Below are 11,949 nucleotides of genomic sequence, written 5' to 3' on the forward strand. Positions count from 1 at the left end.
GGCCTCTCGTTTTCCATAGAGAGCCGCAGCTTGGCAGTGTTTGGGACAAGAAAGGTAGTGGTGGTAAGATAAGCCAAGGGATGGGTAGGCAGACTGCCTGTTCTTGTCAGGATAATAACCAGTAGGTTGCAGGGAGTTGCTTCTAAGATCCTGTCACAAGTTGGCACTTGTCTTTGGGAAGTTTGCCAGAGCTTATCTGATGGGATGACAAGACACAGCTTGCGCAGCAGTGGAGCCCAGGCCTTGGGCTGAGCTGCTGCCCTTCAGAGATGCTCCTGCAATAGCAGGAGATTCGCTACGCTTACTCCATCCTGCTGCAGGCTCTGACAGGGCTGCACCTATGGTTACAGGCTCCAGGCAGCCTCTGACGTCTCCCTGACACAGCGTGGGCCTCCGCTTCACCTGCCCAGGAGAGCCCTCCCCTCCTCTGCGTGTGAGCAGCAGTATTTATAGAAGCACCAGCCTGAGAGTGGCTGCTGGGAAGGCGAGAGGCAGCGGGACCATGTGGCGGGTCACTTCCCATGCCCTGCGCTTGGTGGATGCTCGGTGCTGGCAGAGGCAGCTCTGTCAGCCCAGCCCCGGCTCCCTACGCTGCCACCCTGCGTGGACCTCTGGGGCGGCCGCTGCCCGCGGATTGTCCCGCACAGCGCCCGCCGTGCGCTTCTCGCCGGGCGCGCGCAGCCTCTTCGACGAGCCGCTGGGCATCGCCGTGCAGGGCCTGCGCCCGCGGCAGCCYGTCACGCTGCGCGCCTCCGTGCAGGACGAGGCGGGCGAGCGCTTCGAGGCGAGCGCCCGCTACGAGGCRGAGGAGAGCGGCGAGCTGGACCTCGGCCGCAGCCCCGCGCTGCCGGGCGGCAGCTTCTGCGGCCTCGAGCCCATGGGGCTGCTCTGGGCGCTGCAGCCGCAGAAGCCCTTCTGGTGCATGGTGAAGCGGGACGTGCAGACGCCGCTGCGCCTGCTGCTCGAGGTGTTCGAGGGCCACGGGCCGCCGCCGGGCCGGCTGCTGGCCCAGGGCCAGCACGAGCGGATATTCCTGCGGGATGGAGTGCAGCGAGTGCCGGTGCGTGAGGGGAGGATCCGAGGGACGCTTTTCCTGCCTCCTGGTGAGTACTAGTCATGGCCATGCTGCTTTTCCCAGGAGTAACATGTTTCGCCAGTACAAGCTCCAGTTCTTCCTTGATCTCCTTAAAAAGGAGTCTGTGAATTTGCCTGTCCTTCCCTCAGCAGGGTTTCCTATTTACCTGGCTGTGCAGGTCCCAGGGCAGTGCCACCGAAGCTGGCAAAGAAGTAACTCTTAATGCGTAGAGTTTGAGCTTAAAAACACGGGGAACTTTGGAGCAAGTGAAAATGCATGTGCCTGGAGGACCTCTGGTACCAGAAAGCTATGGCAAGGGTGCTGGAGACCTCCCAGCTGTGTAGTCCTAAGCCTGGCCCAAAGCCCAAAGCCATCTCTATGTGAAAAACTAAGCTGTTCTCATCCCTGAGGAGGTTTGGGAGATCTTCCCTATCACCCTGACACATCAACAGGTCATGTTTTACCATGTTTGGAACCATGTGTTGGGGTTTATTGCCTACAAACATTGGTCTATGCAAAGGAGGAGGTGGAAAGAAATTCTCCTAACAATCTTAGGAAAAACAAATTTCCATTAGGAAAAGACAAATATTGAATTGCTCCTGGAAAAGATAGACAACTGAATTCCTGGCCTCTGTGGTACACAGCCACTGCCTTGAATGATCAAGGTCCTTGGAGAGGCAGTGGAGCTGCTGTTGTCCGAGTGTGCAGGCAGCTACCCTCTCCTGGAAGCAGCAGAAATAAGGGCTCAGCACCCCTTTGGATGGCTGGGCTCTCCCCAGCTCAACCTGGAGACCGTGAGCAGACACTGGGCACTCTCCCTCCTCCTCAACCCTGGGCAGCAAGTCCCACCTACCACCTGCAGCTTATTTGAGAATGTGTGGGGCTCCACCTTGCAAGGCCAGAGCCCATGTCAGGAGGGCACACACTGAGGGCATCGCTGAAGGTAGGAGGGATGAGCTTTCGCAGGTCAGAGGCTCTCCTGAAGCCAAGAGGAGCTGGACCTCACCTGCTTCCCAACATGGCCAGGGCACCTTCTTTGGTCTGAAGCTCATAAAGCTCTTCCTTGTGGGCCTTGCAGCCCACAGACCCTTGAGGCTACAGGACTGCAATATGCAGAACCCTTTTGCTCTGAGCCTGAGGTTTTTGGGGTCCATGATTTCCTCCTCTTGTTGAACTGGGAGCATGAACTGTGCTTTCTGCAGGATCAAGGAAAGAGGATCTTAGGGCAAGACGGGAAGATCTAGGCAATGCTCTTCCCACCACCCACAGTCACTAGTGCTCTTGTGGGCAGAATTTGATGTTGATCAAAGTCAGAGATGTGATTGCTGAGGACATCAAGCGCTGGCTAAGTCAATCCCATCCATCATTCTTCCATAAGTCCCAAGTGTTCAGCAGCCACAATACAAGCACAAACATATACAGGTAGCTACCTGAACAGTACTACAACATCTGTTAAGCCATGCTACATTGAAGATCTTAAATAGTTCTTGTCAGCTGCTTATGGGGAGAGGAGAACTTGGGACAAGTCACCATCACCAAACGCTAAATGCCAATTGGCCTCAAATATGATGCTGAAATTCTGCCAGTTCCCAGCACAGAAAAAGACTTGCATCTTACTCATCAGGTTTGATTACTGAGTCTTTCATCATCTGCAAGATATTCTTGTGTATTTTCACCTACCAACGTAATATTGCTCAGTGACTGGTGATGTCTCTTGCCCAAGATAAGCTCTTCTGCAGTTCTTAATGTGTACCTGGTTTGGGGCATTCTAAATAGGAGAAATGTTTAAAGGGCTCATTGCAGGCAATTCTCCTCCTGCTCTTGTCTGCTGCAGGAGAAGCACCCTTTCCAGGAATCATTGACATACATGGACTTGAAGGAGGTCTTCTTGAATACAGAGCCAGCCTCCTGGCCAACTATGGCTTTGCCACATTGGCCCTGGCATATTACCACTATGAGGATCTGCCCCAGAAGCCAACCGAACTCCACCTGGAATATTTTGAAGAAGCTGTGAACTACATGCTGCAGCACCCACAGGTAGGAGCACCCTGAGCTCCAAGGAGTGGCTTCTTCTCCAAATTGCCCCTCACTTTATCTCTATTATTCTCTATTATCCCAGGGAGCTGTTCATCTGTGGGAGGTAGCTACAGCTCACCCGACACCAAAAAAAAAAAAAAAAAAATCCTTGCCATCCTCTGCTTCACAGTGTTGTACAAATGCTCAGTGCTATAGAAGGTCTTCTGCAGTAATATTTAGCTGATGTGCTTTCCAGCTCTGTAATGATGGGGATTTCCTCCTCTTTCCCAGGTAAGGAGACCAAGGCTTGGCTTGCTTGGCTACTCCAAAGGAGGAGAACTGTGTCTTGCCATGGCTGCCTTCCTGAAGAACATCACAGCCGTTGCTTCCATCAACAGTCCAGTGACTATTACAGCTATTCCTCTCTGTTACAAGGATAAAACCATCCCCCATTTGCCCTGGCATGAAGAGCGTGCCACAGTCAATCAATCCAATATTTATGATTGCTCTGACGTCCTTGATGACCCCTTCCAAGTCCCTGATCACCAAAGCCGGATCCCAGTGGAGAATATCGAGGCAAAATTACTGTTCATTGCTGGGCAAGATGATAATTTGATTAAGAGTGAATATTTTGCTATTGAAGCCTGCAAACGTTTGCAGGCTCAAGGGAAGAATAATTTTCAGATTCTCTCCTACCCTGGCACAGGACATTGTTTTGACCCCCCATTTTTCCCTTTGAACGCTATAGGAAGGCATCCTGTTCTTCTCAAGCGGGTATTCCTGGGTGGGGAGCTCAAGGCTTACTCTAAAGCACAGGTTCAAGCTTGGCTAGAGATACAGGCTTTTTTCAACAAACATTTAAATGAAAAATAACATGCAAGAAACACAGATTTGAATAATCTGATCTAACAGCCCTTTGTATTTAAAGGCTTGTATTTAATGTATGACATTAAATTTTGTTCACAGTTGCACCCATACAACCCCTATATCTTTCCACTATAGGCCATTATCAGTGGTCTGAGACACTGCTGTCTCAGAACTTTATTTCCATTTTCCCTTTTCCCAAAAACATTTTTACAAAAGAAAGGCATGGCAAATACTGTCTTCCATCTATATGCATATGCTACCTTCAGCACGTATCTTCTGAAAACTTCCTCTCCCATTAACTTTGAGGAGACTGTTGTTGACACACTAAGGAGAAGTGGAATCATGTTTGGTTACTGAGATGTAGGAATTATCAATATGGGCATGTCAGGATTGGAATGATGAGAGTGTCTTCTTAAGTGCTCTCAGATTCCTGAGAATTGTTTTTCCCCATTCTGCCAAAGAACCCATTCTGCCAAATAGTTATGTGATCTTCTCCCACGCAAGCTGGTACCTTTTCTGCTCCAGGACTGGGGCAAGAATATGAAAAGAGAGTGAGTTTGAGCGGCATGGAGTATTCTGTTATGTTTTGGCTAGAAGCAGGCATCTTTTCACCTGGGCTGCTCTCTTTCCCCTCAAATTGGGTGCTGGGTTGCTCAGCTGAGGAGAGGAGACCAAAGGAGACTCCTACATGGGACCCTGGGGCACCTTCACATCTCCTCTGCTCTTGGGCCATAAAGGGTAAAACAGAAGGGATGTTGTTTTAGACTCCAGTTCTTTTCCCCTTGAACCTCTTCCAGGCTACAATCAAGCTTGTGTCCAAATGCAGCCCTGTGTGCTGAGGAGTCCCACACTCAGCAGCAGGTGAAGTCTCTACACATTGAGGGCAGGACATGAGACAACACATTGATATTGAGATGACCAGGCCGTGTGGCTGCCAGAGCTGGGCAGAAGCTGGCAGAGATGTGACCTGCCGTGCACACACCTCCCGCTACCCGTGTGGAGGAGCGTGCAGCAAGAGGACAGGAAGCAAGGCCAGACCTGGGCTGTCCTGCCTTCCCCCCACCTCAGCTGGGCTTGGGCTTTGCTCCCACTGCTGCGCCTGAAGCCACATCTCGCGCTGCTGGAGTCGCAGCAGCTGCTGTGCAGCCTCGCTGCTGGCTGGCGCAGTCCCCTGCGCTGCCTGCACCGTCCCCACCACGGGCCCTGGCCAAGCCTCGCTGTGCCTGCGAGGCTCTGCGGGGCCTTTGACACGTATTTCTAAACGTTTAGAAATGCGTGTCTCCCACAGGCTCAGGGATTTCACCACGTTCACCCTGGCTGCCCCATCCCAAGCAGGAGCATCTCCGACTGCTGAGCTGTGGGAAGCCGGCTGCACCTCACAGGCCAGGACAGGGATGAGGGGCCCTGTGGGGCCAAGACAGGGATGAGGGGCCATGCGGTGTCAGGACAGGGATGAGGGGCCATGTGGTACCAGGACTGGGATGAGGGACCATGTGGTACCAGGACAGGGATGAGGGGCCATGCCGTGTCAGGACTGGGATGAGGACCACGCAGTGCCAGGCCAAGGACAAGGGCCACATGGTGCCAGGATGGGGATGAGGGGCCACGCGATCCCAGGACTGGGATGAGGACCACGCGGTGTCCAGGCCGCAATGGGAGCCGGGGCCACGCAGGCTGCGGGGGGCAGCTCGTCCCTCTGTCCGGCAGCTCTCGCCCCCGCGCCGCGTTCCAGCCCCGCTCCCGAGGGAAGCTCGGCCAGGGCCGCCGGCGGCCGCCGCCTGCGGGCCTCGCTGCGCGTTAGAGGCAGCGCGCGGGGGCAGCACCGGGGGGCGCGCTCGGTCACGGGCTGCCCCGGCTGCCAGCGCCCCGTGACGGACACGGGCAGCGCGGAGAGCGGCGGCAGAGCGCGGCCGGTCGCGCAGAGCGGCGGCAGAGCGCGGCCGGTCGCGCGGAGGAGGCGGCAGAGCGGGGCCCGCCCCGGCGCCGGGCCCATGTGGCGGCTCGCTGCCCGCCTCCCGCGCTGCGCGGGCGGCCTGTGCGGCGCGCGGCGGCTGCTGGCGGGCCGCTGGCAGCGCCGCCTCTCCGCCATGGCGCCCGCCGTGCGCTTCTCGCCGGGCGCGCGCAGCCTCTTCGACGAGCCGCTGGGCATCGCCGTGCAGGGCCTGCGCCCGCGGCAGCCTGTCACGCTGCGCGCCTCCGTGCAGGACGAGGCGGGCGAGCGCTTCGAGGCGAGCGCCCGCTACGAGGCGGAGGAGAGCGGCGAGCTGGACCTCGGCCGCAGCCCCGCGCTGCCGGGCGGCAGCTTCTGCGGCCTCGAGCCCATGGGGCTGCTCTGGGCGCTGCAGCCGCAGAAGCCCTTCTGGTGCATGGTGAAGCGGGACGTGCAGACGCCGCTGCGCCTGCTGCTCGAGGTGTTCGAGGGCCACGGGCCGCCGCCGGGCAGGCTGCTGGCCCAGGGCCACCACGAGTGGGTCTTCATGCAGGACGGCTTGCAGCGAGTGCCGGTGCGTGAGGGGAGAATTCGAGGGACGCTTTTCCTGCCTCCTGGTGAGTGGCGAACGGGCACCAGGCTTCTCTGCGTGCACCTCTCGTGGGGCTGGGCATGAATCGGTGGCCACCTCCTCCCCTGTGAACCCCCACTGGAGCCCTCCCGGGTTTTGAATCCCCCCTGAGCCCGGATTCCGGAGCTGGCACAGCCTCCTTCCTAAACGCTTTGCCTGTGTTTGCTGTGCTGGCTCGTGTTCCTGCTGCTGGTGTACAGCAAAGATCGTGGGGCTCTGCCTGGCGTGCACCAAAAGGCCCCAACTCTTTCCAGCAAGGCCACAACGCAGGCGCTTGCTTCACGGGGCTGGGGACCGTTCTGCCCCCACACCTAACTGCAGACTTCTCCGTGCTGAACTTTGTGACACATTTGTTGGCCTTGTCCTGCATTCATCAGAGTCCTCATGGATTGAAGCCATGCTGTTTCCTGTGCCTGCGCTCCCTTTAGTTTCGGGTCATCTGCAGATTTGGTGAGGATGCCCTTTGTGCCACCAACCCGTTGAGAAACGTGTTAGATCAGTACGTCCCACACTAACAGCCCCGGAGATAATCTGCTCGCTCCCACTGGCAGCTGAACACGAAACCATCGGTGACTACGCTTTGAGTTCCCAGTCAGATGCCGTTGTGTCACCTTTCCCCTCCTTGACTGTTATCCAGGAGAGTCAGCTGACTAAGCTGAAGATTATTCTCCTCACGTCCAGAACTTGGTCATTTTGTAGTTGCTGCAGCTCAAGCTGCCTTCTGCTGCCACATTTGCCCCCTGTTATTCGCTATTTGTGTCAAGTAGGGCGTTGTGCAGGCTCCACCTTGCAGTATTTGTGCCAGGAAATCATCACTGATGGGGTCTGTGAGTTCCCAGATTGCCTGGCAAAAGCTTTGTTGACCCCTTAGCAGCGATCCAGACTTCTGGTTGCAGTGTTTGGGAAGCTTCATCTCCTGTCTGCGCATGGTGGGGCTTTCCACAACAGCCCCCAACACATATCGCACCCTGTCCAGGCACGCACCTGGTTTCACGCGGCAGCTCTGTGCACACAACGAGCTGCTCTGCACAGCACATCTGTGACCCTTCCTCTTTGCCTGTCCCTGCGTCCGGCAGCAGCACTGCCACGCGCAGCCTGTAGCTGCCCCTGACCTGGCTGCAGACACAGCTGCCGCCCCAGACAGCCTCCCTGATCCTAGCTGCTGTGCAGCCTGTGCCTGCGTGGGCATTTCCAGCTCCCCTTCCTGCCGCCAAGCTCTTCTTTACAGCAGTGTGCAGAGACCCGAGGAGAGCCTTGCCCCTCTTCGGAACAGGAATAGGAAAGTCTCCCTCGTGGCCTTATCCTTTCTACCCATATCTATCCTCCATATCTATCCATACTTCCTTGTAAGTTAGCAGCTCTTCCTTTTAGTTTTGGAATTCCGTCTCTGCCACCTAATGAACCTACTTTAAAGCTTTTAAAACTTCCCTCGCCAGGTTAGCAAGTCTGGCTGCAAATATTTTTCCATTAATTTGGAAGAAAACTACCCATAGTACATTTACACTGAAACTGAGAAGCTGAGACCATGAGAAGATGGGGTTTGGAATCAATCCTCTGGAGTGTGCAATGGGGAGAAATGTATTTTTAAAGGGAGCTCAATAAATTTTTGTGATGAATTAGATAACTAGGAGTGACTGTCATGGGATCCCTTCCCTTCAAGCCATATATTCCTTGCTGTTAACTAGAACATTAGCTGGCTTGCTATTTTGTGCTGTCTTTTTAATCTTGAGGCAATTCAGTCATTTACTGAAAACTGGCAGTGAACTTAGAATCATAGAATCATAGAATCATAGAATGCCGAAGGTTGGAAGGGACCTCAGAGGTCATCGAGTCCAACCCCCCTGCTCACGCAGGGTCACCTAGAGCACGTGGCACAGGGCTGCATCCAAGCGGGTTTTAAAGATCTCCAAAGAAGGAGACTCCACAACCTCTCTGGGCAGCCTGTTCCAGTGCTTTGTCACCCTCACAGTGAAGAAATGCTTCCTTAAGTTCCTGTGGAACTTCCGATGCTTCAGTTTGAAGCCATTTCCTCTAGTCCTATCCCTGCCCACCACTGAAAAGAGGCCGCTTAAGACCCTTAATTCCAGGTCTGCTACTGCTATTTGTTTTTCTCCTTTAAAAACAGACACATTCCCAGAACTATGAATTTGGGCTATAGATGAAAAAAAAATATGACTTGATGTGTTGTTATGTGGTCTCTTACAGGAGATGGCCCCTTTCCAGGAATTATTGATCTGTATGGAGTAGGAGGTGGGCTCCCTGAATACAGGGCCTGCCTGCTGGCCAACCATGGCTTTGCTGTGCTGGCTCTTGCTTACTACGGCTATGAAGATCTCCCCCAAAATATGCAAGAATTCCAGCTGGAATATTTTGAAGAAGCCGTAGACTTTATGTTGAAGCACAGACAGGTCAGCTTGTTCATTGGCATTCTCCCATTACAGGCAACTCTGATCAGCTCCTGTCAAGAATACAGATGGGGCAGAGCTGCTTTGTTTAAACTTGCATCTCTCACCAAGCTGGCTTAAATAATGTGCTTCGTATGTTTTAATAGATAATAATTCGTTTAATAATCATCGTAACAGTTCTAGCAGTTACTCCAGTTCTTTCTTTGAACTGTCTAGGTAACATAGTAACACCTGGGGGGTTATATGTTGGTAATTTCAGCTCCATTCACTCTATGTCTTCACTAGGGAACTAGTTGCCTTGGGGTTTATCCAGCTTTTACAAGATTTGGGGGGTTATGCTTTGCAGAATGCCCTTGAGGACTAAATGCCTTTCTCAGCTGTGCAACACAAGATAAGCCTCAGATCCTTGGCTCTAGGAAGTCTGCCAGTGCGCATTTCTTGCTACATCTTGGATAGGCTCCCAAATGTTGTTTTCTGGGGAATGTAGTTTCTAGTAGCAGGTTGTGAGTTCAGGGGCCTTTTAAATCTGCTTGTTTTGTGACCGAGCCCTGCTGTGCTCTGCATCCGCTTCCCAACAGCCGTGCTTGACAAGAACTCAGGCTGTACAAGGAGAGCTCAGCTTTAAACTAAATACCATCCCCAGCCTTGGAGAGAGGAGCGCTGTGAGGCTTGGACTGCCTTTCCAGTCACCCATGCCCTAACCTGTGCTGCTACCTGTCTGTCTAAAAACTCCTGAAACTGACTTTTATTACTGTCTTTTTTTTTTTTCTTCCTGTGAACAGTATCCCAGCCTTTCATTAATGCTTCCACTACTCCCATACCATATCCTTTACATGTTGCAAAGTTCCAGCCATATTTCCCTCTTTCCATGCTTCAGAGTCAGTGGGTTTGAAGGATATTATGCTGGTGATAAGGTATCAAAGGTATGAAATTTTGGTGCTATCTCAGAGCCTGTTATCCTGAGGATATTGGAGCAATGGTGATATTAACTATCTTTCTTCCAGTGGCCTTAGAGGATTTCAGTCACCTATAAAATCATTTAGCATTGCTACTCTGGTTAATTTGCCCACAGAAAAGGAAATGAAATAACTTTGTAAGTTATTTTAGTCAACTTAGTAAAATAACTTAGTAAAATAACTTAGTAAGTTATTTTAAGTCAACTTAAAGTTGACTTAAAAGAGGTTTCTAATAGATTATTTTTTAAGATGTATTTTAATGAGTAAGCTACATCAAAACACTTCCTTTTCAATGTGAGTGCACCAAAGATAATGAAGAAATGAGAGCGGAGCTGATACAGAGTCCTGCCACCCCATGTTAGGATGCCTAAGCCTAATAAGTGAATCAACAACAGTGTCTGAATATAAGAAATTGCTTATGATAACTAAATGACAATATTATGGTCATTAATGAATGTGAACATTTGCCACTGAAAGAAAGCACTGGCAGCACTGAGAGCGCTCCCTTCCCTTTGCTTTCCTGAGCTGCCTCATAAGCCAAGTGAATCTGCTGCTACCTGCCTGCATGCTTTTCTTGCAAACAGAGCTGTTTGCTGCCTATGCTTCAGGGATGAGCTGGTGGCTTTGTGAGGGTGTTACTCCGATCTCGGCAGGATTTATGACCATAGGTTAAGCCTGGGCTGTGCCAGCATCTCCCCTGATGCAGGGGATGCTTAGGGCATTAGGGGCCTGTACCTGCAGTCTGGAAAGAGGCTGCTGTTAACACAGCAACGCTTTAAATTGTTTGTTTGTTTGTTTTTGTGGTGTCTCCCTCTCTCTCCTCCAGGTTAAAGGTCCAGGAATTGGGTTGCTGGGGATCTCCAAAGGAGGTGACCTGTGCATCTCCATAGCCTCCTTCCTCAAGGGCATCACGGCCACGGCCCTCATCAATGGCTCGGTGGCAAACGTGGGCGGCATGCTGCGCTACAAGGATATCACCATCCCACCCCTTGGCTTCGACCTCAAACGCTTGAAGGTCAACAAGGACGGGATCGCAGACATCTTCAACCTCCTGAACAACCCGCTAGAGGGGCCGAGCAGCCAGAGCTTTATCCCCCTGGAGAAGGCTGAGTGTACCTTCCTTTTCATCGTTGGCCAGGATGATCGCAACTGGAAAAGCGAGTTCTTTGCGGTGGAGGGGAGCAAACGTCTGCAGGCTCACGGGAAGGAGAAGCCCCAGATAATCCTTTACCCCAGGACAGGGCACTACATCGAGCCGCCCTTCTTCCCCATGTGTGCCGCTTCCCTGCATAAGCTGGTCGGCAAGCCAGTGGCATGGGGAGGGGACCCCAAGGCGCACTTCGAGGCGCAGGCAGACGCGTGGCAGCACATCCAAGCCTTTTTCCACAAGCACCTCTCCGGCACGCCGCCCGGGGCTTCCAATAAACTGTGATGTGCATTAGCTTGTTTTGCAGGTGAAGGCGATGATGTTTCGCATTCATTTCGTTAGATCACTGAGCGGGAACAAGGAGTAAGTGTAAATAAGCTTGGCCAGGTGCCCGGGAGCAGTGAGGATGTGGTGGCACGTCCTCATGGTGGTGCTGGACGTGGTGTCTCTGCTGCCCCTCATGAGGCGCCCAGCTTCATTTCTGCCCCTGTCCCTCACCCACTCCCCCGGGACCTGCTGTTATGGGATTTAGTAATGTTTTCCACCCAAAGAGAAAGCACTGGATGTTGGTATAGAGATGAATTTGCCCTGTTAATTTCTTTTAAAAAAATGTGCCTTACTAATCATAGCCAAGCAGGTGAGGCTGACAAACCTGGCTCACGCTTTCTGTGAATTACACAGGGCATGTTTATGCACTGGATTGCTTTTGATATATTCTGCCTTCTTTATTTCTTTCTGCCTTCCTAATGGATTAAAATAAGACATTAACCTCCAGAGTCTCTTGTCCCTCCGAGCTGCGCGCGGAGGCAGTTGGGACCCGGAGGCAGTTGGAGCGGAGCCGGGAGGCGGTTGGGAGCGGGAGGGCGGTTGGGGCGGGGCCAGAGGCACGGTTGGGACCGAGAGGCCGTTGGGGCGGGGCCAG

At 53.0% G+C, this 11,949-nt stretch overlaps 2 protein-coding genes across 2 annotated transcripts; both read left to right on the forward strand.

Annotated features, from left to right (window-relative positions):
* Window positions 1–502: 502 nt before the first annotated feature.
* Window positions 503–3,964, forward strand: LOC112942462 (acyl-coenzyme A thioesterase 5-like). The gene is made up of 3 exons (XM_026033404.1): window positions 503–1,103; window positions 2,910–3,112; window positions 3,383–3,964. Exons 1-3 carry the CDS (start codon window positions 503–505, stop codon window positions 3,962–3,964), a joined length of 1,386 nt encoding a protein of 461 aa, XP_025889189.1.
* A 2,072-nt stretch (window positions 3,965–6,036) lies between these two features.
* Window positions 6,037–11,789, forward strand: LOC112942482 (acyl-coenzyme A thioesterase 1-like). Its single transcript, XM_026033427.1, has 3 exons — window positions 6,037–6,505; window positions 8,725–8,927; window positions 10,707–11,789. Exons 1-3 carry the CDS (start codon window positions 6,046–6,048, stop codon window positions 11,310–11,312), a joined length of 1,269 nt encoding a protein of 422 aa, XP_025889212.1. The 5' UTR covers window positions 6,037–6,045; the 3' UTR covers window positions 11,313–11,789.
* The last annotated feature ends 160 nt before the right edge of the window (window positions 11,790–11,949 follow it).

Source organism: Nothoprocta perdicaria, unplaced genomic scaffold (genome assembly GCF_003342845.1).
Source record: "Nothoprocta perdicaria isolate Ctin4 unplaced genomic scaffold, notPer1 scaffold_129, whole genome shotgun sequence".
Classification (NCBI taxonomy): Eukaryota; Metazoa; Chordata; class Aves; order Tinamiformes; family Tinamidae; genus Nothoprocta; species Nothoprocta perdicaria.

Coding starts and splice junctions, on each gene's coding strand:
- LOC112942482 (XM_026033427.1), top strand. CDS start 6,046: ATGGCGCCCGCCGTGCGCTTCTCGCCGGGCGCGCGCAGCCTCTTCGAC. Junction 6,506..8,724: donor GACGCTTTTCCTGCCTCCTG/GTGAGTGGCGAA, acceptor GGTCTCTTACAG/GAGATGGCCCCTTTCCAGGA. Junction 8,928..10,706: donor TTATGTTGAAGCACAGACAG/GTCAGCTTGTTC, acceptor TCTCTCCTCCAG/GTTAAAGGTCCAGGAATTGG.